At 54.7% G+C, this 25984-nt stretch overlaps 1 protein-coding gene and 1 non-coding gene across 8 annotated transcripts in view; both read left to right on the plus strand.

The window, feature by feature from the left end:
* The first annotated feature begins 232 nt into the window (after window positions 1-232).
* Window positions 233-339, plus strand: LOC122701068. The gene has a single exon (XR_006342918.1). It is a non-coding gene; the product is annotated as a U6 spliceosomal RNA (small nuclear RNA).
* Window positions 340-2076: 1737 nt separating this feature from the next.
* The window catches only part of ACSL6 (acyl-CoA synthetase long chain family member 6), a 61756-nt gene continuing 37848 nt past the window's right edge, over window positions 2077-25984 (plus strand). For 3 of the 7 annotated variants that reach the window (XM_043912165.1, XM_043912166.1, XM_043912167.1), the window contains exons 1-6: window positions 20157-20377; window positions 23166-23280; window positions 23917-23981; window positions 24260-24361; window positions 24879-24978; window positions 25576-25754. In XM_043912165.1, the coding sequence (XP_043768100.1) occupies window positions 20183-20377; window positions 23166-23280; window positions 23917-23981; window positions 24260-24361; window positions 24879-24978; window positions 25576-25754 (756 nt within the window). In that variant the 5' untranslated portion in view covers window positions 20157-20182. Of the gene's footprint in view, window positions 2446-4986; window positions 5072-19555; window positions 19618-20156; window positions 20378-23165; window positions 23281-23916; window positions 23982-24259; window positions 24362-24878; window positions 24979-25575; window positions 25755-25984 lie in introns of those variants that run through there. The other 4 variants (XM_043912169.1, XM_043912168.1, XM_043912170.1 and 1 more) reach the window with 4 other exon arrangements.

Consider the following 25984-nt stretch of genomic DNA (forward strand, 5'->3'; position numbering starts at 1 on the left):
GTTAAAACAGGAGTGAGGATTGAAGCTGTGTCTCCCTAAAATTGAATTTTCTTACCGAGTTTATGATAAATCTCTCTATCCAAAACTTTGTCTCCTTTCTTGTCCCCTCTGACACCAACGCTGTGCTAACTAAAGAGTAATCAACCAGAGTCAGATGACTAAAATTGCTGTTGTTGATATCATTAATGTAACTAAAAGCTATTAGAGAGATCATCATTAATATACAAACTCAGTGCTCGCTTCAGCAGCACATATACTAAAATTGGAATGATACAGAGAAGATTAGCATGGCCCCTGCGCAAGGATGACATGCAAATTTGTGAAGCGTTCCATATTTTTCTGTAAAAAAAAAAACAAAAACAAAAAACTCAGGTTGTTTCTTCAGGGCAAGATGAGCTAACAGACTGCAAGCCATGGACCACCTGGCCAGAGTATCATAAACCAGGGACATCCTAACTATTGAAACTGAATCACACACCTGGTTTCAGGACTTAATGAAGCTCAAGTTCTTGATATCTCATCGCATAAAGAATTCAGTGAGTCACAAAAGTGATAGGTAAGAAATGGATTTATTTAGAGAGAAGAACACGCCACAGAAAGAAGGTGGGCCATCTCAGGCAAGAAGGCCTTAAAATATGGCCTGGTTAGTTTTTATGGGCTGGGTAATTTAATAGGCAGGATTATTCCAGTTATTTTGCGGAAGGGGGGGAGGTTTCCAGGAACTGGGCCACCGACTTCTTTTGGGTCTTTGATGGTCAGTCTTGGAACTGTCCTGGCACCTATGGGTGTGTCACTTAGCTGCTGATTTGTTACAACCAGTGTATACTGAGGATTAAGGTCTGGTGGAAGTTGACTGGTCTACCATCTTGGACCCATTTGGTTCTAGTAGTTTATGTTATCCTCCTGCATGCATGCTAATTCGCTTCAGTCATGTCTGACTCTTTGAGACCCTATGGATGGTAGTCCACCAGGCTCCTCTGTCCATGGGATTCTTCAGGCAAGAATACTGGAGTGGGTTGCCATGCCCTTCTCAGGGGATCTTCCCAACCCCAGGATTGAACCCATGTCTCTTAGTCTCCTGCATTGACAGGTGGGTTCTTTACCACTACCACCTGGGAAGCCCCATGTTGTCCTCAGGAAATGCCATTCTTTCAAAGGCTGTGCCCTGGCCCCTTCTCTCCTGTTTCCAAACTGCGATGAAGAAATGTCACAGAAATGTCACAAGAAGATCAATTTCAGCCTGTTTGTTCATATCCCTTAAGAAAAAACCCTAACTCAGAGACGAACTTGAAGTAGATCTGGGGCTTATCTTCCACTCCCTTGCTTGGAACACTGCGATAAACACTGTATTTTCCCTCACCAAAACCTGGTGTCAGTAGATTAGGTTTGCGGTGCCTCAGGCGGGGTGAGTTCAGTTCGGTAACACAACTTGTCAGCTGGCAGTGGAGCCATCCCTGTCTTTGGGTGCCTGTGTGGCCATTCTTTGTAGCTGTGAGGGGCCTCTTGAGAGGCCTCATGTGCCACATATGATTGTGTGTGAAGACCAGGATTACCTGTGTTTTGGTGAAACACCTGTGATTCCATGTGGCTTTCTGTGACCTCATGTGACCCCGTGTGGCAGCCTGTGACCACATGGAGCCTCCTGTGACCTTGGGTGGCCTCAGATTCAATCTTCCCAGAAGGAGAGATGTGCGATCTGGGGCTCTCAGCGAATATGGGCACTATCCCTCCTAACAGCCACTTTTCCAGATCCTACTTAGACTCTTATCGCCCTTTCTCTTCTTTCGTTAAGAGGGCTTGACACCCAGAGGCTCCCATTGTCTGCAAACTGAGGTCCTAGGGGGCGTTAGCGTCAGCGGGAATCGGCGCAGCAGCACGTGCGCCTACTAGGACAGGCGACCACAACCGCTCTGCCACCCAGAGTCTGCCCTGCCTTAAAAGCCAGGATCGCGCGGGTAGGGGGAAGAGTCGCGCATTGGCGAGGTGCGCGGCGTCACCACCCCGCGCGCGTCGCCAGCGCGCCCCTCTTCCTGCCCGTTTCCCCAGAACGCCGAGTCCTGACGTTGGGCTGGGGTGGGGAGGGCCCGTCCGCTCTGCAGCCCGGCCCCTCCCCGGCCCGGGGCCTCGGCGGTTCCGACGCCGGGGTGAGCGCGCGGGGCGCCCGGACCCGGCCCGCGGCGGACCTGACTGCGAGCGCCAGTGCAGAGCGCGCTCCCGGCCCTCCCCCTCCTGCCGAGACGCCGCAGCCGCGCGGGAAGGCGGGGCGCTGCGGAGCCGAGGGGCGGGGGCTAAAAATACCCGGCGGCGGCGGCGGCGGCGGCGGCGGCGACTGCTGGGGCTGCGGGGCTGCGGGCCGGGGAGGCCGTGCGGGGCCGGGCTGGGTCCCGCTGACCGACATGCTGACCTTCTTCCTCGTGTCGGGGGGCTCCCTCTGGCTGTTCTCGGGTGAGTCCCCCCATCCCCGTCCTCGTCCGTGACCCCCATCCCCGGCACACCGTGGGATCTTGGTCCTGGGTTGGCTGAGCCCCCAGCCCCGGCTTCTGAGCCATCCTTTCAGGACTCCGCTGGATCGCCCAGGTTTCCCCCTTCCAAATTCTGGCGGGCTCCGGGCCGCGTTTGGGAAGCAGCTGTGTCAATAAAAATGAGGGACCTTCCTCACTGCGACCCCACAACAACCTCGTCTTTGCGACCCCACAACTTCCCTCCAGTTCTCGTGGCCTCCCCACACCCCCACCCCCAATATGGCGAGGACCATCCGCTGAGCAGACTAGGCCTGAGCCCAGTCGTACCCCCAAGTCCAGGCACAGACAGTTTATCCTTGTTCATCTCCAGGGTCCAGAACTGGAGGGTGTTGGGCCCTGAGGTCCCACAGCAGGTCAAGGACATGACCCAGAATGACCTGGGGCATCCCAATCCTGGTTGAGAGGGTCTCCTCACGACCCCTCCCTGCCCACCTTTGACCCTCTGTAAAGCAGGGTTCACCTGGCTCCTCAGCTATGCCCAGGGCTTGTGACCCCACTGTGCCAGCCCCCAGCCACTCCCCCTCACAGGAGTCAGCTTCTTACCTCTGCATCCTCTCAAGAAACTTTGAGGACCCCCCTAAGTCCCTGCCCAACACCCTTCCTCCCCCACACAGAACCTGGGCTCTCACCCAGGATCCATTCATCCACCAGTTTTCCTGCCTGCATCAGTCAATACCCTCTGAGCTTTGATTTCCTCTAGGTTATGGTACCACTAAAGGGTCTCCACCTACCCTCTTCTACAAATTCAGCCTGATAATGTATGTGGAGTGCTTGAACCTTAAACTGGCTTTAAACTGACCTAGCCCAGAGCAAATGCTTTATGAAATGTTAGTTTTATTGTTATTTCACATTCAAACAGCAGTATCAGAGGAAGTAGTAAGGTTCTTTCTGAGCAGAAGGGGAGGAAGTCGACCCTTTTGAAATTCTTAACTGAAACTTTGCCTGTTATTTAATATTCACGGCAAATCATAGGAGGTCAGTGGTGCTGGTTTTTTTTTTTTAAACTGAGGTTCAGAATTGAGGTTAATTGACTTGCCAATGTCACACGGATAATATCTGAAAGATTAGGGTTTGATCTGAAGTTTTAATTGATCCATCATTGCTAAGTGCTTCGTGGCATCAGGCTTGAACTGGAGGGTTGGTGGGCGTCCCCTTCCATCATTGCCCTGTGTCAGGCCACAGGGGCCGCTCCCCTGAGCTGGGGAGCGAGTGAGGCCTCCCTAATCCCCTCAGCTCCCTAAGCTCCTTCTGTCTGCCGGGTCTGAGGACAAGCTGGACAGGGCCCTCTGGGTCTGATGTGTGCATCCAGCAGACAGGGTTGGAGCTAGAGCTAGGGTTAGGAACAGAGGGCCAGAGGTATCAAAATAGCGATGATGATAGTAACAGCCCCTACTTACTGCACGGATGATGCTCTCAGAGCCCTTTCCTTGTGCGAGGACCCCGTCGCGCTACCCTTAGGCGACCCCATCACCACCACCACCAACAACAACCCCCTGGCCATAGGTCCAAGGGTAGCTCTCTGGAGCCTTGGTCTTCTGTGGCTACAGGGAGGTGCCTGAGAACTGCAGGAGTCATCAGCAGCCTCTGAGAAAAAAAATCCTTTCGGTGCAAGATGCTCATCTGAAAGTGGGATTCAGCCAACCCTAACTCAAAACTGGCCTTCAGTCCTGCTTTGTTGCGGAATGTTTCGCAAAGCGATCAGGTGCTGCCTAGAGTGGGGAAACTGCCTCACTGAAGGGCTTTTGAGGGGCCTCGGAATGGTCAAGTAGGGAGGCTGTTGGTACAGGGAGGCAGCTGCTTCCCTAGAGGCCAGATTTCTCAATGAGTACAGGAAATTTCTCAAAAGATGCCACAGTTGGTGTAAGGGTGAAACACTGAGGCTGCTGTGTGGCGCCTACTCCAGCCACACATCATGGCATTCCCAGATCATTCTACCTTCCTCGAGACTCTGCCTGGACCCAGCCTTTCTCTGAGGCAGGGAGGACACCTGGGCTAACACTGACTACACATTCTGATCCCATGACAGCTGCCAGAATCCTCTGGCTCAGCTGGGGCTAGGAGAGGCCCCCCTGAAGTGATAGTACTCTTTGTAGAGTTATGTGCCATTTACCACCCAGTCTGGCCCTACAGAGACACGGGGAGAGCCTCCTGGAGGAGATACTGCCTGTCTGGGGGAAGCAACCATGTGCTCTGAGCCTTGGGAGAGCAACGGCTATACTGAGGCCAACCCAGACCCCACCTGTGTGTTGAGTAATAAACAGGGAAACAAAATAGGCCCCGGTGTGGTGAGTCAGATGCCCTGGCCCAGGAAAACATGGTCTCAGTGCTGTGAGCACTCAGAGGACTTTGAGAACAATAGATTGGCACTTCTGCCTGCCAAATGGCACCCTTGTACACAATAGAAAGAGGCTCCCCTCTTGGTGGATGAACTTCTAGGCTGACGCAACCCTGTGTCCTTCTACAGGATCCAGTCTGCACAACCATATACCCGACCATCGGTGACGTCTGAGTGGGCTTCTGCAGCATACAGGGGTGTTTGTCAGAGGCAGGTAGGCCAAACCCCAGGTAGAGAAAGTCAGGTCAGCAAAGATGTGCAGGAAGAACTGTGGTGGGAGATGGGTCTTTTAGGGTTTTTTGCTTGAGTATTGTGGGTTGTCAGAGGGGATGGAGTCTGGATGGGAGGGGATTCTAGGGAAGATGGTTTTATTTCTGGGGCAGAGAAGCCCTTGATTTACCTGCAGTGGCCAGGCTGAACCAGCAGGAGGAGAGTGGAGGCTGGGAGAGCAGTGGGAGGCTGTTGAGATATTATGGATGAGAATAAGTCTGGCCAAAGATGGTCCAGTTGAGGCTAGGTTCCAGGAAGAGGAATGGTGGCAGAGACTGGTGTGGCAGCAATCTGGCTATGGGTATCCAGGGCAGTTGCAGACTTGCACAGCCTAGCTCAGTTCAGCCCAATCAGATTCTTCCTCCATCTCTGCTCGCATTAGGGTAGAGGACTGGTGCGAGGTCTGGGGCCATCCCAGGGGGCCCAGGAAAGCAGCCAGGAATTGGACAGACAGTGGACTCCGGGCAGGACATCTGAGGGCACACCTCACAAAAGAAGGCCTGGATTTGCATATGGTGCACCTCTGTGTGGGAGAATTCTGACCTTACTGCCCTCTCTCGTTCCCCAGCCCATGGTGGGGCAGGGGGGTACTCCCCATGAGCGCACGCTAACACCAGGGGGCAGTAGAACCCAGCCGCTCTGCTCCCTGGCTGGTTTTCTGTCCCTTGAGGTTGTAAGGGCTCTTGGGTTGACCTTCAGAAGGCAGAACCTGGCTCAGCTGCAGCCCCAGATGGGATCCAGGGCTGTCCCCTACACACAGCATTCAGGATAAGTGAGCATGAGGCTCTGATTTTTTACAAAAAGAGGCTGAAGTTGCAGGCATTTGTATAACAGAAGCTGCAGTGTGTAATTAGCCAGTGCCTGGCACATAGTAGGCACTCAAAACATTCATTGAATGAAGCACTGTTGGGGAGGAGCGGTGTTTTCATCGCAGAAGCGTTGTTGCAAACGTGCTGACTTGACTGCTGTTTTCTTGAGCGTATATCGTGTGTCCAGCACCATGTTCTACAGTCTGCAAGCTATCATTTAATTCCACCCATGACACTGTGGTGCTGTTAGCCCCCTTTAACAGATGCAGCATCAAGACACAAGGAGGTTCAGTGGAGAAGCCACCCCTGAGAGCTGTGAGTCAGACCACATTCTCAGACTCCAGGCCACAGAAGGACCTGGAGGATTGGAAAGAACCCAAGCCCCCCCAGCAGGCTGGTCGGTGGGCACAGACAAGGGAGCAGTCCTTGGATGGGGAGTGTTTAAGAAGACAGGTGTAAAGAGCAGGGGCTGGCACATAGGAAAGGGCTAACTAAATGTTAGCTAAAGTTGTAACACCTTGAGCTAAGCCTTCCTCAAAGGAGATGCAGGACTCTGACATGCCAAAAGGGAGTGGGGAAAGAACAGACATTCCAGGCAGAAGGACCCATGAGAGAAAAGACTGAGAAGACAGTTGAATGAAAGCCTGGCACAATATCTACTCAGCCAATGTGGTCTCCGGGGCTGGGCTCTGCAGGCCTAGGAGGCCAGGCCGAAGAGGCTTTATTCTGTGTGGTAGCCGTTTCAAGGGCATATGGCCAAAACTGAGCATGTGGATGGCCAAGGTGAACGGTCCCTGCACCCTTCAAGCCACACGCATCTCCCGGGGGCACAGCTTCCACTAAACTATAGTCTTTGGCCTCTTCTACTGTGATCTCCTGAAGGCAGAGCCAGGGTGTCTCCTGCCTGTGCCCCAAGCCAGGGCCAGTACACAGTGTGTGTGTCAGTGTTGATTGCATAAGTGAATGATGAGAAAAATTCCCTGAGAATAATTTATCTTAATAATGATGTGCTTTATAATCTTTTGTCTCACCACAAGTCCACTGACTGACCGCAGACCTTGAATGTGCTCCTACTGGGTGCCACGCTCTCTGCCTAGCTGGGGGATGTCGTCAATACCGGGAAAGTCCTAGGGGGAAGCAGGTATGAACCCCTTGCAGCCAGAGCCATAGCAGCCTTCATTGGAGAGCTCAGAACAGAAGGAGGTGCTCCAGAAGTGCGTTCACGAATGAGTGAATAACTGCACTTGTAGCTGCAGGGTGATGGGCTTTGTGGAAGGTAGTCTTCTGTGAGGACGAGATTCCGTCATTTCCTTAGAGCTCCACGTTTCCAGTCTCCCAGTAGGCTGGGAGCTCACTCTGGACAAGCAGAGCTGAAAGGAGGCCCCAGCCCCGGTCCTCAGCTCACTGGAGGATCTCGTCTGATGGCCCCATGCCCTGTGTTGGCCTGGTCAGAGTCCCCACCAACCACTCATTGAGCCTTAGGAGGGGAGCACTGAGACTGAGGTCCTGTTTTGGGCCTTTGGGGTTGGCCTTCAGGTTAGGCCCAGAGGTGGTGCCACATAATTGCTCAGTTGCTCTGGGATCCCGTGGTTGGTGTGGTCATTCTCTGACCTAGCTACTTGGTGTGGTTTCCTGATTCATGTGAGGCTTGGGGTCTGTGACGAGCAGAAGTAGGAAGATGGGAAATGGGCTGGGACAAATGTGAGCCAAGCCAAGCTGTCTGTTCAGAAGTTCAATCTGTAATCTAAGAGCCTGAAAGATTTTAGATCCCGAGAAGTTCCATCTGTGCCTGTTCACCAGCTCTTCCTGGAGATACTCTCCTCTCCCGACAGCTACTCCAGGGAGTAGGGGTGCTTGGGGGTGGCCATGGAGAGTTGGAGGTGGCTGGCTTCTGATTCATCATCTGCTCATTCAGGCCTGCATTCCAAGGTAACTGCCACCTGGGGCTTTAGAGCAGGAAGCCAGGCCAGGATGGTGCCAATGAGGTAACAGTCGGCATCTGTTACCAGATCCTGGGGTAAGCAAACCTGGGCTGGTATCTCTCAGGGCTGGGAATAGCTCTAGTGACTATAGCTGTTGGAGGAATGGAGAGATAGGACAGGCTGGCCCGGGCTGAATGGGCAGCTCTGGGATAGTGCCCACCAATCAACACCAGGAACCCTGACCCACTCTCTGAACCACCACAGTTTGGCCCACCAGCACAGAAGGTGGCTACCAGGATTAGCCCTTGGTAGCCCTGTTTTTCCCACTAGTATATTTTCATTGTTTGAGTTGATTTTTGTTTTCTCTAGATTGTTCTCATGGCCAAGAATCCCCAGTGGGGTTCCTCCTGACCACTAACCCTTCCCCCAGCCTTGGCTATAAACCATTCTGGGGACTGACTATGGGATCCTGCCACATAGACAGGAGGGCTGTGGGGAAGGGGAGGGGGCAGTAAGGTCAGCCAGAGGTTGGACAGCATGGCCAGCTGGAGCCACACAGCAGAGACAGTCAGAGATGGAGATAGAACGGTAGTCAGAGCTGGGGCAGAGAATGCAGCAAGATGGAATGTGGGCCAGCCAGTGAGACTGGAGAGTAAGGTTGGCCTGAGGGTAGATGGTGAGGTCCTAGAGGTCAGTAAGAGGAAAGCAGGTGTCCATGTGGAGAAGGGGGCCTCCGGGAGAACCTATCCAGGCCTACCATGACCCCTTGACTGTGGAAGGGGTGGTGCTTCTGGCCATTCTTCTGCATGAAGCCACCTTTACCCCAGGATGCTGGAGAACGTACCTTCCATCAGGTGTGTTGGGTGTGCTCCTCTGGGGGACACCACTGACTCACCTGTACTCAGCCTCCACTCAGCCTGCAGGCTGCCTCCTCCTCAGCCTGGCTCTGCCTGGAGTGGTGCGGAGAAAGGGAAGGCGGCTTTCCCTTGGCCCAGTGGGCTGTTGGGAGGTTTGGGGATGTGTGTCCCTGATCCCCTTGCCACAGGTCAGACGGCAGGGAAGGCTGTGACCTGTGAAGCCCCCTTTTTCATCTGGATTGAAGTTTCGTTTCTCTTCCTCCCCTACTTCCTGCTTCTCCTCAGTGGGGCAGCCCCATGAACTCTCTCAGGGTTTCTTGGGCATGCTGTGTGATCCCAGCTGACAGCGGGAGGACCCAAGGAGGGTGGATGGTCATCAGAGATGGGCGTTTTCTCTGGGCTAAGAGGCAGACAAGGCCTGTTTCCCTTGGGTTGCAGGATACCTGTGGAACATCCACAAACCCTCCTCTTGGTTCAGAATCAGCGCCGAGGTGGTTTTGTCCTAGATTTTCTCTCAGGCTAAATGATCATATGTGTGTTTGAGATCTTGCTGTGTCATTGTCACCTGTTGATGGGAGTCTGTGTAGCATCCATGCTGCATAACCTGTCCACACAGGTTAGCCTCTCCTGTGTGTCCGGTCTCTAGGTGGATGCCTAGGGTGTGCACTGTTTTCTACCTGGTTTATTCACTCAGTGTCATCCACTGCAGAGGAAATCTGCAGCCACACATTGCAAACAATGTGGAAGCTGAAGGCAGTACTGTGAGTTTTTCAAGTTAAATGACTATGCTTTATTCTGAGATGATGTTCTTCCATCTGTCTTGTAATAAAATATGTTGGGAATCTGGTTGGGGTTTTGTTTTGTTATTAATACATTCCTTTAAAAATACGTAGATAAATGCAGATATTTGTGCCATGGTTAATGGACAGCTCCTGGTGACGCTAGGGTGTCAAACAAGCAGCTCTGAAAGTCTGAACAAGACTGAAGTCTGACCTTGTTGTGGAGCTCTGTGGGAGATGGAGTCCCAGCTCTGGAGTGTGATTGTGCATGTTGGGCTCTGGGATACGACCCCACCCACAGCCCACGGGTGCTTGTGGCAGCAGGCAGGGGTACCCGAGACCCCCGTTCCTAAATGTCTTCTCTGTGCACTGCAAGGGCTCTTGTTTACTGTCACATATTTCTTCCCATTTCTTTCTCCACATTTCGCCTCAACTCCATGAGAATTACCAAAGTTCCAGATACCAAAAAGTTGCTTCCTGAGGCCCAGTCATGACTATTTCTGAGAAGGACATAACAGCCAGAGCCTCAGAATGGGCCGATCCTGTTTCTTGGCCCCGCCTTCCCCGACCTGACGCAGTGATTTTCTAAGCAGCCACAGGGGCCTTCAGCTGCCTCTGGAGAGCTGGGGGATTCAGTGAGAATCCAGGTGATGACTCCTCAGTGGGTCAGTGTGAACAACGTCTGTCAGCCTCCCTGGGCCAGCCGGGACCTGGTTTAGCTTTGGTCTGAAAGAGATTTTTGTTTTCTGGTGAGAACAGCCCCAGTCTGGCCAAGTGCCGGAGGCAGCGGTAGGAATACAAACCCTTTCATGTGACAGACCCGAGTATAGAGGTGCAGGCCTGCCAGCAGCAGGCCCTCCCCTGCCACGGCTCCTCCGGAGGCAGTCATTTGCATAGTCCCCCATTCATCCTGGCCTTGAAAAGGAGGCCTGAGTTCTCAGTCCTCCCTGACCAGCGGTGGGCTGGGCTGCCTTAACTCTGTGGACGCCACCAGCTCTCCCCAGCCAACAGCAGGTCTTGGTGACTAGAGGGCAGTGGAAGGCAGAGGCCTCTGCATGGCCCTGAGTCACTCCAGAGGGGATGATTCAGGAGGTGGCAGGGTCCCACTGACCAGCACAGACTTTCTGCTGAACTGAGCGAGATTCAGATTTGTTTCTCCTTGTGCCATTCTCAAGAGGAACTTGGTCAAAGAATGAGGAAGCCAGAAGATTAAGCTGTTTATCAGAGTCCCAGAAAACTTTAACCAAAAGCAGAACTCCCTTTTCTCTGCTCATTGTCATTCCTGTGAAATAAACCGTGACCCCGGAAAGGGTGGGTATAGGCGCCTTGTTGGCTCCTGGCCGTGGTAGTGGTCCCTCTGGCTGGAATCTGGAGGCATGGCTTGCCTGGGACACTCTGGCATCCTCAAACCCCACGGTGCTAGGTCAGGTGAGCTGGTGGGCACCATCAGCCTGTGGCTGATGTACAAAGCACGGGGTGATGTATAGCGCAGATCATAGTCTTTTTCTCTCAGCAGCCACGTGCCGTCTTCTCAGCTTCAATGCCTCCTTCCCAGGAGTCCCCGCACATTACAGGCCTCTTTCTGGGACTCTGTTGCCTTCTCAGAACTCTTCCTTCCCACCTTGCTCCTGATCTCTTGCTCCCTGTCCCTGACTGAGGATGTGTTTTAGGTTCTGTCTTGTGACTCTCACCCCAAGCAGGATGTCTCCAAGCTGCTCCTGAGTAAGAAGTGGGCAAGCGAGTCCATTGCTCTTTTGCTCGCCTCACCTCAGTGACCCCAGCCACCTCTTAACAGGACCCTCAACCCACCTACGAGGAACTTCCCCATAACTGGAGGGAGTCACATCCTGTCCCACCTGTAACCCTGGCCACCGGCGGTTGAGCTCTGAGAGCAGGACAGCATGGCCCTGCCAGGAGCAGCCCACGTTCTCTTTCTGAGCCTGAACCTGTAGGGTTTGCCGTGTGTCCTCACTTGGGGCCAGTGACGAAATGGATCACTGCTCCCAAGGCCAGGGCTCTGGTAGCCCTAACCTGGACGGGCGGGGCAGGGCGGGGAAAGGATCGTGTTGCAGCCACGGGACTTGGCTCCCTGCACGGTGGGGCCTGGCCAGGGTGTATCCTCTGCCTGTGTAGCGCTCATGGCCCTTGCCACTTTCCCTGTCTGCCGCCCCCGGAATTAGTGTGGAAGGAAGGACAGTGAGGCCCAAGGCTCATGCACCCTTGTCAGTCCTAGTCATCGTCCCCTGGAAATACTGCTAAAGGGAATATTGCCATTGTCTTAACTTCTGCTGCTCCTTCTCATTCTGAGAATTTTTGTCCAGTCTGATTCCTGGTAATGACAACTTTTATCTCAGAGCTCTTAAAAGACACTGTGTTTCTCTTTGCTCCTCTGCGCTCAAGGCTATTTGTATTTTTAAGTGTCTGATTAAGTATTGTTTGAGCCTGGCTTCCCGGTGTGGCTGTCAGGAATGCGGGCCCATGTTCCCTGACCAGGGCTTAGGGTGAGTGAGATTCCTGAGAGGTACTGGGCTGAGGATGGGGAGCAGAAGGTGATACGGGCCACCTCCAAGTGAACTGCTGAAGGGAAGCCTGTCCAAGGCGGGTTCAGGCTATAGAGACAGGGGCCTTGCGCAGCAGTTGGGCACAGCCAGCCTTTAATTAGGCCTTTCTACGTCAGGAGTCTGAGTTAAACCTTCAGAACTACACTCAGGCTCCTCAGGGAGGTTCGGCAGGTGAGCTACTCTGTAACCCAGCAACCCTGAATCCTGGGCCTGTCTCTCGTGGGGGAACGTGCAGTGGGCCTCACCTAGCAATTCCCAGCTCGGGGAGGCCCTCTGCCCCGCGTCTGCCCCAATCCTCTGTGGTCCTGTGAGTCTAATTAAAGCCCAGGAGGAAGGCGGCCCCTCTCTCAGCACAGAGCTCGAATGCCTGTGTGAACGGGGAGGGTGCCAGGCTGAGGGAGAGTTGTGTCTTCCTCTCAACAGACCAGGCCACCCAGGTGGGATGGTGAGGTTTGTGCTTCTCGACCTGGTGCCTGGGCCACACGCTTTCTGGGGCAACATTGCTGGGCTGGGACTCCCCGCCTCTGGCACCCTGTGTGGTTTTCTGTCAGCCAGGACCTGGGTTACATCCACTGAATTTTCTGCCCCAGAAGCTACCCTGAGAAGCATTGAAGGAGGCTTTCACCTTAAAGATATCTCTGAAAATGTGCCTAGATAAGTAAGAGTCCTGCCTGGAAAGAAGAGAAAAGGGCTTTGGGCTGCTGAGGGTGGGTCCTCAGGCATTTGTGCATTTTCGAGCTCCCTCCAGGTGGGGTTGCCAGAGGCTGGGGCCTGGGAGCCCAAACAGGCTTGTGCCAGGTTCCAGGTAAGGGCTGCTGAGGCAGGAAGCTCTCCACACAGCCCGCCCCCAACGGTGGGGCTAGCAGGGGAAGCCGAATCAGCTCCTGGGAAGGTGTTGCAAGGCCCGCAGGCTCTAGAGTTTCCAGGCAGGCTGAGCGCAGAGCTCTCAAGAGGGAGCTCAGAGTGCTGTGCCACGACCTGAGGAGGTGGACGGTGCTGGGAAGGCCCTGTTCTGGAAGATTCGAAAGAGTGTGAGTGGGGCTTGAGGGTGGTGCGGTGGTCCTCCGGGCCAGACCTGCCTTTTACTCTCCGGCAGTGGCCCCTGTGTGCCTGCTCTGTGCCCTGTCACATCCTGTCTTGGGAAGGAAGAGTGAAAAAAGGCTGTAGCTGATCCCCACCCCCACTCCTTCCGCGGTGAAGAAAACTTGCAGGATTGAGGCCCTGCACATCCTGGGACCTCACTGTCCCAGGCTGCCTGCCAGAGGTGTTGAGGGAGTTTCGGGGCTCAGCTTTGGTTTCAGTGGGCCAAGGTGTGAATTCTGGCTCCAGGGTGGCCACCCCCCGCCCTCCTCTGCCCCGCCTCCCCCACCAGCAAAGTGGGAAAGCATCTCAGGACAGGCCTTGAGAAGGGGATGGTGTGCTGCTGTGTTGGGGGAAGCGCAACCATTATCTTTTACCTGCCGATACTGGTATTTGGTCTGGAGTGTCCCCACTGCCCAGAACGTCTCTAAGCAAACGTTTTTTCTGGGACTGTCCCTAATCTCTTTCCTCTCCCCGAAGTAGACTGGGTGTGACCTGGTGGGGGTAGAGGCAGCCTCTGGAAGGAGCTGGAGGAGATTCCTGGGCGATGGTGCAGGCTTCCCTCTGCCAGATCTGGCATCCCCTCCCCCACTTCCACTGCTTCCCACCACCCCCACCGCTCATGCTGCCTGCAGGTCCCCAGCCCACGGCTGAGGGCCTGGCCACAGATAGATGTGTAAGAAGACTTTGTCCTTAAGCAACCCTTCTGACAAACCACTCTCTAGAACTGAAGACAGGGTGGAGGTGGGGAGAAGCAGAGGGGTATAATCTGAGGCTCTTTGCAACCTGGCAGAGTAGGGGTTAAGGCTGGGTTGCTTGCCTCTGAGCTGATCTGAGCCAGTGCTCCCCTGCGTGCAGATTGGAGGTGGGGAGCAGCGGGGGCCTTGAGGGGCCATCAGCTCCTCATAGCACTGTTCTGCACCCCGTCCTCTACCAGACCCACTGCCACAGCTGCCGGGGAGCCTCTGCCACCACTCCTAGAGCTCCCACCATCAGCTGGCTTCTCAGAGCAGGCATTTGTTGCCATCAGCTGTCCCCAGGAGGATAGACTTGGGGCAGGGCCTTCACCACTTTTGGGTTTTGATCAAGATGTGGTAAGTGCTCCCCAAGCCCCACATACCCTTTATAAAGGGAGACTGGTACTGGTGGGACCAGCTCACTGCCTCCCCAGTGCCAGGAGCCTGCTGGAAAGGTAGGGTATGAAGGCATGTCATTCTGCAGGCTGTCTTCGAGCCCTTTTAGCTGGCAGAGACAGAGTAATTGCTTGAGCTAACTTCTGTCTATTGAATATTTTCCTTTCGGTGCACCTGGCGCTATATTCTCTGTCCACAAGATTTTTTGAGATGAGGCACAGGGGTTAAGTGACTTGTCTGAGGTCATACAGCCATCAGTATGAGTCAGGACTTGGACCCAGTCAATCCAGCACCAGAAGTCTCCTATGGGCCTTTTCCCTGGCTTGTTTGCAGGAGCTCTGGACCCTGGGAGTTTAATTCTATTTCAGAGCCCTTCACTGGGAGTTAAGGAGGTGCTTTAATGATCTGCTGGCTTGCCTTGTGTGCCCCCATTTCTGAAGCCATCAGAGGTTTGCACAAACCCATTGCACGGACCTCCCCCCCACCCACCCCCACCCCCCGCCTCCAGGCAGATAGAGGGAAGCCAATGTGTTTCTAAGGGGAAGGAAGAATCTGAGGATCATGGAGGGTCTCAGTACCAGGGTGCTGACTTCGAAGTTTTGTCCTCAGGTAGGAGGGAGCCAGGTAAAGTTTTTGAGCAGTGGTCACTATTTGGTCATGGTTGTGTATCAGGAACATAACTCTGGTGTCAGTGTAAACACTGCACAGAGTAGGGTGGCCTGTGGGGAGACTGGTGTGGGAGTCTGGACTGCACTTGGTGATGGCTGGACCAGACCAGGCCGGGGGAGGGGTAGCAGGGTGGAAAGGAGTGGTCAGATTTGGGAGATGTTTAGGAAGTAGTCCAGACAGAGCCATCTTGCCAGATCATGGAAGTCTAGAGTGCTGGGGTGGGCTTAGGAAGCTGGACCAGCAGAGGGCTCTTGGAGTGGAGCCATGGGTTTGGGGGCCATCTGCACTGGAAATGGTCCCTGGGGCTCTGCCTCTACCACCTGAAGTCAGAGTGCTTCCAACCAGGGTCCCCTTCCTCCTGCTCTTTCTCTTTCCTGGGTTTTAACAGCTGTGCCTGTCACTTCCCACCATCCATGGGGGTGAGGAGGGGCCTGGTGCCACCACTTGGTATTCTGAACTGGAGAAGGAGGCATAGCATATGCTGAAGGAGAGGAGGCTAGTTGATGCTGAGGGCTGGGAACCCTTGCCAGGTGAATATTTACAAACACAGCTGCTCTCTTGGCAACACCAGCACCCCAGCTGATTCCCTTAGCTGCTGTCCCCCTCCCCCACGCCCCCTACCCACGCCCAATGCTGCTGCAACCACGGTAGCCTCCAGGGGACAGGGAATGAGGCACCAATGGCTCAGACCCCAGGGGCCCCCAAGCCCTACACCAGCTTGACAGAGAAGGAGCAGAAGTCAGAAGAGGCCAAGGCCATGTTAAGTAATGAGATGAGACCAGACTCCCAGGCCCCGCCTCAAGCCAAAAGCCGGGTGACACAGGCCAGCTCTGAGGTCCGTGTCCTTAGAGGACCTGAATTTGCAGCTCTCCCCTCCGGTGGGTCCCGATCTGAAGCATTCTCAGGGCATGTGAAAGCACCCCTGACTGTCTGAGGTCGGTGAGCCTGCAGGAATGACACCCTCTGGTCGCTGCCCAGCCAGGAAGGGCACAGGCCCAGCCTTCGCACTGTAGGACCTGCGGTCACTTGAGTTGCCTCCTTAGGGTGGGCCCCTGAGTAGGAGCTTGGGAAGGAGTGGATGGCCAAGCCCTTTTCCCACCACCCTCCAGTGTCCCAGGCAAGTGGGCCTCCTGGAAGGGAACCCAGCCGTGGGAAAATGGCAAGTTCATAATGTGAGGCCAAGAGGGAGCCCACCTATAGTGTGTGCGTGGTGAACTGCAAGTGATTGGCCTGGCTGGCTTGTCCCCTGCTTACAGGCTCTGGTAGTTATGTGCTGCCCCCTACCGACCCCCCGACCTGGGCTTGGACTCTTCTGACCAGGTCTGAAGCTGGTTTTCTGTGGGTTTGCATGCTAAGTCACTTCAGTTGTGTCCGACTGTTTGTGACTCTATGGACTTCAAGCTATCAGGCTCCTCTGTCCATGGGATTCTCCAGGCAAGAATACTGGAGTGGGTTGCCATGCCCTCCTCCAGGGGATCTTCCCAACCCAGGGATTGAAGCCACATCTCTTACATCTGCCTGCCTTGGCAGGTGGATTCTTTACTGCCAGTGCCTCCTGGGAAGTCCTTTCTGTGGGTTTAGCACTGTCGCAAAGGAGAGCATGAGTTGTGGGTGTGGGTGGTACAGTGTAGGCAAGAGTTGGGCTCGCAGTGCAACACAAGGCAGTGGTTTGAGAGGCTGTAGTCATCTGGGGCTCAGGTCCTGGCTCCCCTGCTCGCCTACTGCACCTGTGAATGGCAGGTAACTTCTTCGGTGGAGTCTCTGTGTCTCCACCTCATAAAGAGTCGAGGACCGAGCGGTGCAGTGTGGAGGCATGGACTCCCGGGTGTACCAACATTTCAGGGAGTTGACGCAGGTTCTATTCTTCCCTCTCCTAGGGTCTGTGGTGCTTTGGTGATGACTGAAAGCTCCGCACATCCGGGAAACCAGCCTCAGACTTGTGGCCCTGAATCTCATACAAGAGTTCATGGGCTCCAGACTTCATTTCCTGGGTATAATATTTAGTTTGCTAGGTGCTCCATGGTCTCCCTCAGCTCCAGCCTTTGCATATTTGCTTCCCTCTGCTTGGGACACCTTTCCTCTTTATCCTTCAGTCTTGGCATCAGTGCTCCTTCCTGTAGGAAGTCTGCCTGGACCTGAGTTGGGCATCTTTTCTGGTGCCCTATGTCTGATCACAGCCCAAACTGCCCTCTCAGCACTGCCCATTCCCTTTTGGATCTCCCTGATGAGACTGCAGGCAGGCCCACATCTGGCTTGGCCCTGTGCCCAGCACTGAACTAGATCAGAGTGGGGCCATATGAGGGTCTGCTAGGTGAGTGGGTGAGTAGATGGGTAAGTGGATGGATGGCTTAGTCATTCTTTTCTGTGCTCTGTGACAGCCCCAGCATTGCAACCAGTGCCCACGTTTGGCTGCAGCCTGGGCCCTGCAAGGAGCTGCCAAGGGCCAGGGACTGGTGGTGGTAAGGCATGTGTGTGTATGTTAGTGGCTTAGTCATGTCCGACTCTCTGCAACCCCATAGACCGTAGCCCACCAGGCCCCTCCATCCATGGTATTCTCCAGGCAAGAACACTGGAGCTAGTAAGGCATACTTCCAGGGTTTTCTCTGAAACTTTTGGGACTGCATAGTTGAGCCCCAGGGCTGGGCAGGGACTTCTTGAACCTTGGCTTCCCAGCCTATGGAGTCAGTTGAGTCTGCTGTAGGAAACATCATTCAGCTCTCAGAGCTCACCCAAGGAGCTAGTGGACATATCTAGATTTTCCACCATGTAGTGAGTCATTTTTTATCTGATGGGCCTGGTTGTAACTTAGTCTCTTATTTGCAGCTTAAGGAAGTAAATCTCCCAAGAAAGCCAACTGGCCTCCTGCCCAGGGTCCTCCCCAGAGCAATTTTCCTTAGTGGATTTACCTTGTTCCATAGCCTGTCCTCTGCTTTGCTGATGCAGAACCTTAATTTCACCAGTTTGCCAGCAGTCATTTGTTCCTGTGGGGTGGCCCCCAAAACTGATCCAACTCAAGCAGACTGCTGGTAAAACTGGATTTCTGGCTCAGGGACTCAGTGAGGATGCTATGGCTAGGTGGGGGCTTGCTTCTCTCACACAGACCCTGTGGGTGGTTGATGAGTGTAACCTGGGCTCACATAGCCTGCCATGCCATCCATAGAGCATAAACCCCTGTGGGCCTGCGTACCTGGTTTTGGACACCTGTGTCCAGTGTATTTCGGCCTGGGCTGAACAGCCTCCTTGTTCTGACAAGTATACTGCTAGCCATCTCTTTAGTCCCATCATGCCTCTAGCTACACCACACCCAAGATGAGGAGCTTTACATGCCTGAGTGATACTGTCCCCATTTTAAAGATGGGGAAGGAGAGGTCCAGAGAAGTGAGGTGTGCTCAACCTAGCATAGCTCACAAGTGAAGGAGAAGGGGCTTGAACTCTGGAGCTTCGCCTGCTTCCTCTGCAGTGACTTTGCACAGCATTGACCTCATCTTTGGTATGGTGATGTTACAGTTCAGCACAGATGCCATTTATTGGAGTTTCAGCAGCTCTCTCCTCTCCTAGGGGTCAAGCATTTGCTATTTGGCTCATATCCTGTGGCTGCAGAGTAGCTGTTGGTAGCCTTTCTCATTCTTTCCCAAGAAGGGAAACAACAGTCATGCACCCCAGAGACGGGGCTGAAGGGCCAGTGCATGGCAGCCCGGAGCCCATGCAGCCCTCACTGGGCTGGCAGACCCTTAGGTGTCATAGAGCACTCCTAGCTTTGGGCCCTCCAGGTGGGCAGTGACACCAGGAAGGCCCCTTTGGGGGTAAAGCGTCCAACACCTGGCCCACCCTCGCTGCCTTCCTCAGGCCTGGGCAGAGTGCAGACCCCTGAGCCCAGCTAGCCGTGTGCGTGTCTTGCCAGCACTACTTCACTTAGCAGCTAACAGGAGGACCTGGTAGCACTTGGGGGCTTCCCTTTTTAAACCAAATTAAGCCACCAGCGCTTGTCACAGAAAAGCCTCCACTGGCCGCCCTAGGGCATCTTCCATGTGCCCTTAGTAGGCCCACAGTGTCCACTTGGACTGCATGCTTTATCCCACCAGGGCACCCTGACCACCATATGCAGTGTCACGAGGGATGCTTGTGGTCCGTAGGAGGGACCCAGCACGTTGCTGAACCCCTTCTCTCTGAGCCTTCATTCCTTTTCCTTCCCAGCAGCTTAACTCTCGCTCCCCTCTGTTGCCTCCTTTTTCCTCTGAACATTAGCCGATGGGACCCCAGGGAGCACAGCTCAGGGCCGTTGTTAATGGTGGGCCACCTCTTCCTCCCGCCGTTGGGTTCTTGGTCTGTGGTGGTGCGGAGCCGCGGTGCATGGTGGTCAGCAGTCCGGGGCTGGAGAGCTGTGTCCGCACCTCAGCCTGGCTGCTCTTGGGAGCGCCGCTTTTCCTCAGAAAGTTGGCCCCAGTATCACCTCTGCCCCTGGCAGGCCTTTGGCTATAACTTCTCTTCAAGGAGAGCCCCCCGGTGGGCCAGAATGTGAGCCTGAGGGGACTCTGCTGTGTGTCAAGCTCTGAACCCTCGCCTTCCGGTTCGCTACCCTCGCCTTCCGGTTCGCTACCCTCGCCTTCCGGTTCGCTCCCCTCACGTCTGTCAGGGCTGGTCTGTGGGCTCTGCCCCCTCACCTTCTCTGTGTCCCTCAGGGTGAGAGCCGGGTGCTGGCAGCTTTGAGGTGGCGTGAAAGGCGTCTGCATCCCTTCACCCCCACTCATCCTGGGCACGGTGCCAGGCACATCTGCTGCCCCTCCATGCAGTCCACATCGCGGGAGCAAGGATAAGCAAGATGCTGTGACCACACACGAGGCAGTACCCCCAGGCGCTGGGGCTCCGGAGGCATTAACTCCAGAGCTGTCAGAGCACGCTCTAGCCCTGGGAGATACGGAAGCACATGTCAGGCTTGGCCCAGGGCCCGAGCGTATGTTTCTCAGGAGACGTGGGCCGGATGTCCGACTGTCTGGTATGGCTGCTAAGGGCTCTCTGGCCTATCACCGGGAAGGGTCCTTCCTGGCATCCAGCTCCTAGTATATGCTGTGCTGCTTCAGGAGACTGTACATCTCACCTCGTTTAGGGCCCGGCCAGGATCAGCGTGTGGCTTCTGACTCAAGTGGGAGGAGAGGCCCCAGACCACCCCTCCCTTGCCTCCTGCCAGGCCTCCTCCCTCACCTGCCTCTCGTTCCCCGCAGAGTTCTTCCTCTCGCTTCTGGAGAAGATGCAGACTCAGGAGATCCTGAGGATGCTGCGGCTGCCTGAGCTGGGCGACTTGGGCCAGTTTTTCCGCAGCCTCTCGGCCACCACCCTCGTGAGTATGGGTGCGCTGGCTGCCATCCTTGCCTACTGGTTCACTCACCGACCGAAGGCCTTACAGCCACCGTGCAATCTCCTGATGCAGTCAGAGGAGGTGGAGGTGAGCAGCGTGTGAGCAGCTGGGCTGTGGGAAGTAGTGGGCAGGGGACAGGCATCTTGAAGGTAGAACTCAAACTTGTGGCTTATTTGACCTCCGATGGCCCAGAGAATTTGGTTTCTTCCCTGGGCAGCCAGCCAGGAAGCTCTGAAGCGGCCCTGGACAGGCTCTCCTACCAGATACTCCTTCTGCCTCTCCCAGTAGCTGAAACCCGGCCAGAGACTGACCTTGGCCCTTGCCCTGGGCCTCTGGTTTGCCTGCTTCTTGGGGAGGGGGCCTTGGCTTATGGTTGCCTCAGTAGGAGCCCTATTCATGTTCTCAAGGGGGTGCTGGGTAAATTTGCTCCCAGATTCTCCCTGTGCCCAGTCCTGGTCTGGAGCTGGGACCCAGAGGGGCCCGACTGCAGGGCCCTGCCCTTCCAGAGCCCACAACTCACAGGCAGAGCCACTGAGGGAAAAAGGGACAGCAGCCCAGCCTGGACAAGGGGTTCCAGGCTCAGTCTAGAAGGACCTGTAAGATTTGTTTCTTAAGTTTATGGAATTTATTTAAAACTTTGAAAGTAAAAGTGTTAGTCACTCAGTCGTATTTGACTCATTGCGACTCCATGGACTGTAGCCCTCCAGGCTCCTCTGTCCTTGGGATTCTCCAGGCAAGAATACTGGAGTGGGTTGCCAGGCCCTCCTCCAGAGGATCTTCTTTTAGTTATTTTGAATAGTTAGTGTATTCACACAGTTCAAAAGCAACCAAAGGACATAGACTGATAAGCTTCCACCTTTTCCCCCTTGCCTCCCAGTTCTCTTCCCCTGAGAATTGTGTTAGCTGTTGTCCACAAGCAAACGTATAGACATCTGCCCATGTTTTAAAATGATAACACACCACACACACCATGCAGCACCTTGCTTTTGCTCTTGACGGTATATCTTGTAGGTACCGATCATAAGCATGACAGAGTTTTGCCTGGTAGGAGAGGGCACAGGCTGAGATAGGAGTGGGACCTTTAGAGCATTTTTCCAGAAAATGCTCTGGAAATGTGTACAGAGGTGCAGGTGTGTGACAGCGACCTGGTGGTTTTGGGAAGTGGAGATTCACGTGGTGTGGCTGGAAGGTGGAGAAGGGCTGTGGGTATATAACTTTGTGGCCTGTGGTGACCAGCAGCTCTGGATTCACAGGCCAGCCATACCTCTTCCTAGCCTTATGATCCTTGGCAGTTTTTTTTTTTTTTTTTTAAAATAAACTCTCTGAGCCTCAGTTTCCTCATGTGTCAAGTGGGCAATAAAAAGAGAACCTGCCTCCTAAAAACTATGGTAAGGATTTGGTGAGATGATGCAGAGGAAGCACTAAGATGAATTAACTCACCAGGAAAGGCCAGCAAGGACAAAGCCCCATGAACTGGAGAGGGACTCTCAGAGTGGACAGTCTGGATCTATTTGGGGTTTTAAGTAGCAGGAGAGACAGGGCCATTTTTGCTGTGACTTTGCAGAGGCCATGTGTGGGGAGGCACCTGGCGCTTCTGGGCTAGAGGTGACAGTGATCTGTATGCAGTCAGGTTGAGGGCCAGAGAGTGAGTCCCTTGTGGGTCTGGCGGGGAGGACAGGACATGGGCACAGCTAAGGCCTCTCTTCCTGGGAGGGTGGTGCCCTCCCTTGCCTCATCGTCCAGGAGTGCAGGAATCCGGAGCGACTGTAATGAAGGAGGCGAGGAGAGAGTGGTAGGAGGTGAGATGAGAGAGGTAAGAGAGATCCAGATCATAGAGGGCCTGGTAGCATTTACTCTGTGTGCTACATGGTAGGAAACGATTCAGATCATGTCTCTTACTGGCTTAAAATCCTTCCCAGCTCCCCATTGCCCTCCACCTAAAGCTCAAGCTCCTTGCCTTGATCTGCTGCCTCTCTGGACCCCTCCATTTACCACTTGGAGCAGCATGAGTTGCCTCCAGCCCCCAGGTGCCCTCCTGCCCCGAGTATTTGCACTCGTTGCCTCTGGTGAGACTGCCAGTCCTTGTTCCTTGTTCTGCCCAGTAAACCCCTTCGTATCCTTTAAAACCCAGCTCAGCAGCCACGCTCTGACACACCAGCCCACGCGAGCCCCTTCTGTCCCTGGCACACAGTCTCTTGCTTGGGAGCCTGAGGAGAGGGGTGGCATGAGGAAGGGGAAGAGGCAGGAGAAGCCCAGCTCCTTTCCTAACCCCAGCGCATGTGGCGTTTGCTACCTTCCCACTCGATTCACCAAAGGTCCGGGCTGTTCCTTCACAGCCTTCTAGGCCTCTTTTCCTGGGAAAGTACCTTCAGCAGGTTCTCAAACTAATCACACTGTTATGTGAGTGATGGATGGCAGCCGTGATTCTTAACCTTCATTCATAGCAGCAACACCTTGGCGGGTTGATCCTGATGCTTGACTGCAGCCAGCACCCACCACTCTGTTGCATGAGTGAACCATGGGTGTGTCTGCACAGTAACTGAAGATTATGGGCAGTTAGTGTATGCTGACCTGTGTGGGTGCTGTGTGTGCATGTGTAGGAGACCGCTATACTGGACCCATGGGCGTGAGCCGCCTGTTTGAGTGTGGATGTGTACAGGTCCAGTGTGTACAAGCCATGTGCCCATGAACGTGTGTAGAGGTTGTGTGTGTCCAGCCCAGGTGTGTGTAGACCATGTGTGTGAGTGTGCAGAGAGCGTGTCCCAGTTCCAGCCATGTGGCCTAGGTGTGCATCCACACTCTGCACGGCCCGGTGCCCTCTCCTGACGCCCCCGCCTGCCTCAGCCAGGCTCTCTGTTCTGTGCTTGGCTCGTAGGACAGTGGTGGGGCCCGGCGGTCTGTAATAGGGGACAGCCCGCAGCTGCTCAGCCACTACTATGACGACGCCAGGACCATGTACGAGGTGTTCCGCCGTGGGCTTAGGATCTCAGGTGAGAGGGGCCATGGGGGTATGGAAGGGTCCTGGCAGGGGTTGAGAAGGTGCAAGGGTGGGAGTGAGTAAGCATGGTTCCAGGGGTATGGCAGGTGAGTCATGCCCAGGGTCAGAGGAGAGAAGCCATTGTTAGCCTTCCTGCCACCCGGTCACACAAGTAACTGCTAATGCGGCCAGCGGCTGACCTCAGCTTTTGTCCAGCCCTGGAACCGCTGACCTTAAGCTGTCTCTTAGCACATACTCCCTATCTTCCATTGGCAGCCCCTGGTGAGCCTTGAACTACCAGGCTACTGGCTGGCATGGTTCTGAACCCAACTTCCAGGATGTCTGGGTGAAGGGAGTTGTCACAGAGAGGCAAAGCGCCACCTCTGCCCAGTGGCTCCTGGGTCTCTGTGTCCTCCTGGGGCTGCATCACACAGGTCATGGGGGGAACTAACTGGCACTGTGTCATCTCCCATTCCTGGGCCTCCCTGATCTCCCTGGGGAGATGCCATGCCTGTGTACTTTCGGCCTTCTTGCACTTCAGGAGGTTTAGACAGGCAGGTGGGGAGCAGTTCACTTGGCCCGTGGACCACCTCCTGGGGCAGGAGGTTCATCCGGGTGTCTGCTGAGTGGTCTGCTTATCTCTCTGCAGGGAATGGGCCCTGTCTTGGCTTCAGAAATCCTAAGCAGCCTTATCAGTGGCTGTCCTACCAGGAGGTGAGTAACAGAAGACAGCCCCCACCCTGTCTACCCACACAGACCTGGCGCTTGGAGCGAGGTGGGAGGGTGGGTTGGGGCCACCCTGGAGGGTCTCGGTTACTTTTTCCTTGCCTGGCCTGTCTGTCAAACTCCTGGCAGCAGCCTTTCAAGACTTCCAGCACACCTGGGTAGGGAGTTGGGGAGCTCCCTCAGACTGTAGAAATCCCACCTGCGCCTCTCCCTTCCCTGCTGAAGAACCCTTGCTTTCCCATCACCGCTCTGTTGTCTGTGTGCAGGTGGCTGACAGGGCTGAATTTCTAGGGTCTGGACTTCTCCAGCACAACTGTAAACCATGTACCGATCAGTTTATCGGCGTTTTTGCACAAAATCGACCAGAGGTGAGCATCAGCCTTAACTGGTTTTAGAGGCATCAGTGGAATACAGGATTGGGTACCATAGATCAGCCCAGCTCCCACTGTCTGAAGGGTCTGGGACAAGAGGAAAAATGGAGATCCTTCATCCATGCCATCTCTCACTCCCTTGGCCATTGCCCCTAATCAAGGGTGGACATTTCAGCCAAGCTCCATGCGCACCCCACCCAGCTGCACAAACAGTGACTCCCTGAGCCATGGGAGAGGAAGGACCTGGGGAAGAGGCCCATACACACCCCCGAGGTGGGCTTGGGGTAATTTGGAGTCCCGTGATTCCCTGGAGCAGGCGTGGACTAGAAGGCTGTGGGTGAGCAGGCACAGCCCATTAGCCGCATGGGTCCCTTGCTTGTGCACAGGGCCAGAACAGAGCACTCTCGTCACAGGGCCCCACGCAAGGACCCTGGTTGCCTGGGCCTAAGGGCAGTGCAGCCCTGCAGCTATCTGCTCTGTGCTCCCCCGTCCCCCACCCTGATTCTCTCCACAGTGGATCATCGCAGAGCTTGCCTGTTACACATACTCTATGGTGGTGGTCCCTCTATATGACACCCTGGGCCCTGGGGCCGTCCGCTACATCATCAACACAGGTGAGCCCAGCTGCCCCCTCCTGTCCCTGGTGGCCAGCCCCACTTCCCCTTCCCAGCCTTCAGCTTATGCTGATTGTCTGACACTAGTAAACACTTTGCTGCCATTCTCAGAGAACACTGGGGGCTTCCATTTTTGGCCCTTGAATTGGCTTACTGAGTCCCCAGTTGGACTTTACCTGAAGGCTCTTTCCACACGGCAGGGCTGCCAAGAAGGAGCTTCCACACAAGCCCCCCACATAGGCTGCCAACCCTCTGAGATCACTTCAGCTTAAGGCAGGTGTTGGGGGTGTGATCAGTATCTTAGACCAGGTGGCTGAACCTGGAGAAAAAGGAGTGTTTGGAATCTATCCCAGGGAATCTCTTGAGGGTAGATTCCAAGCATTCGTAAGAGATTTCCTGGTCTTCTGCCCTTGGCTCCATCCGGGCTTTGGGCAGTTTTCTTCTGGACACCTGTCCCATGTGACCTGTCATGCGTGTTCATTTACACACAAGCTTGTCTTGTGGCAAACACAGCCCATGGTTCTACAACCTGGCATGGGCTGCCCGCGGTCACAGCCTCTGCCCACATGGCCTGACTTTCCCTGACAACCCCTACAGCTGACATCAGCACCGTGGTCGTGGATAAACCTCAGAAAGCTGTGGTTCTCCTGGAGCACGTGGAGAGGAAGGAGACGCCAGGGCTCAAGCTGATCATCCTCATGGAGCCATTCGAGGAGGCCCTGAAAGACAGAGGGCAAGAGTGCGGGGTGGTCATTAAGTCCATGCAGGATGTGGAGGTGAGGGTCTGCTTTGGGCCATTTCCTGGGCCACAGCTAGTTGGCCCCTGAGCCAGAGGTGCTGGTTATCTGCCCATCTTACGACCCTGGGATGGATGTCTGAGGCCATCAGGATATTTCATGTGCCATGGTTCAAACAGGGAGGCTTCACAGGGGCTGGTGGTGGGTAGTAGAGTTGGTCCCCACAGGCATCCTCTTTGATACGGGCTCAGCTGGTTGGCACAGCTAAT

Source organism: Cervus elaphus, chromosome 9 (assembly GCF_910594005.1).
Source record: "Cervus elaphus chromosome 9, mCerEla1.1, whole genome shotgun sequence".
In the NCBI taxonomy this organism is placed as follows: domain Eukaryota; kingdom Metazoa; phylum Chordata; class Mammalia; order Artiodactyla; family Cervidae; genus Cervus; species Cervus elaphus.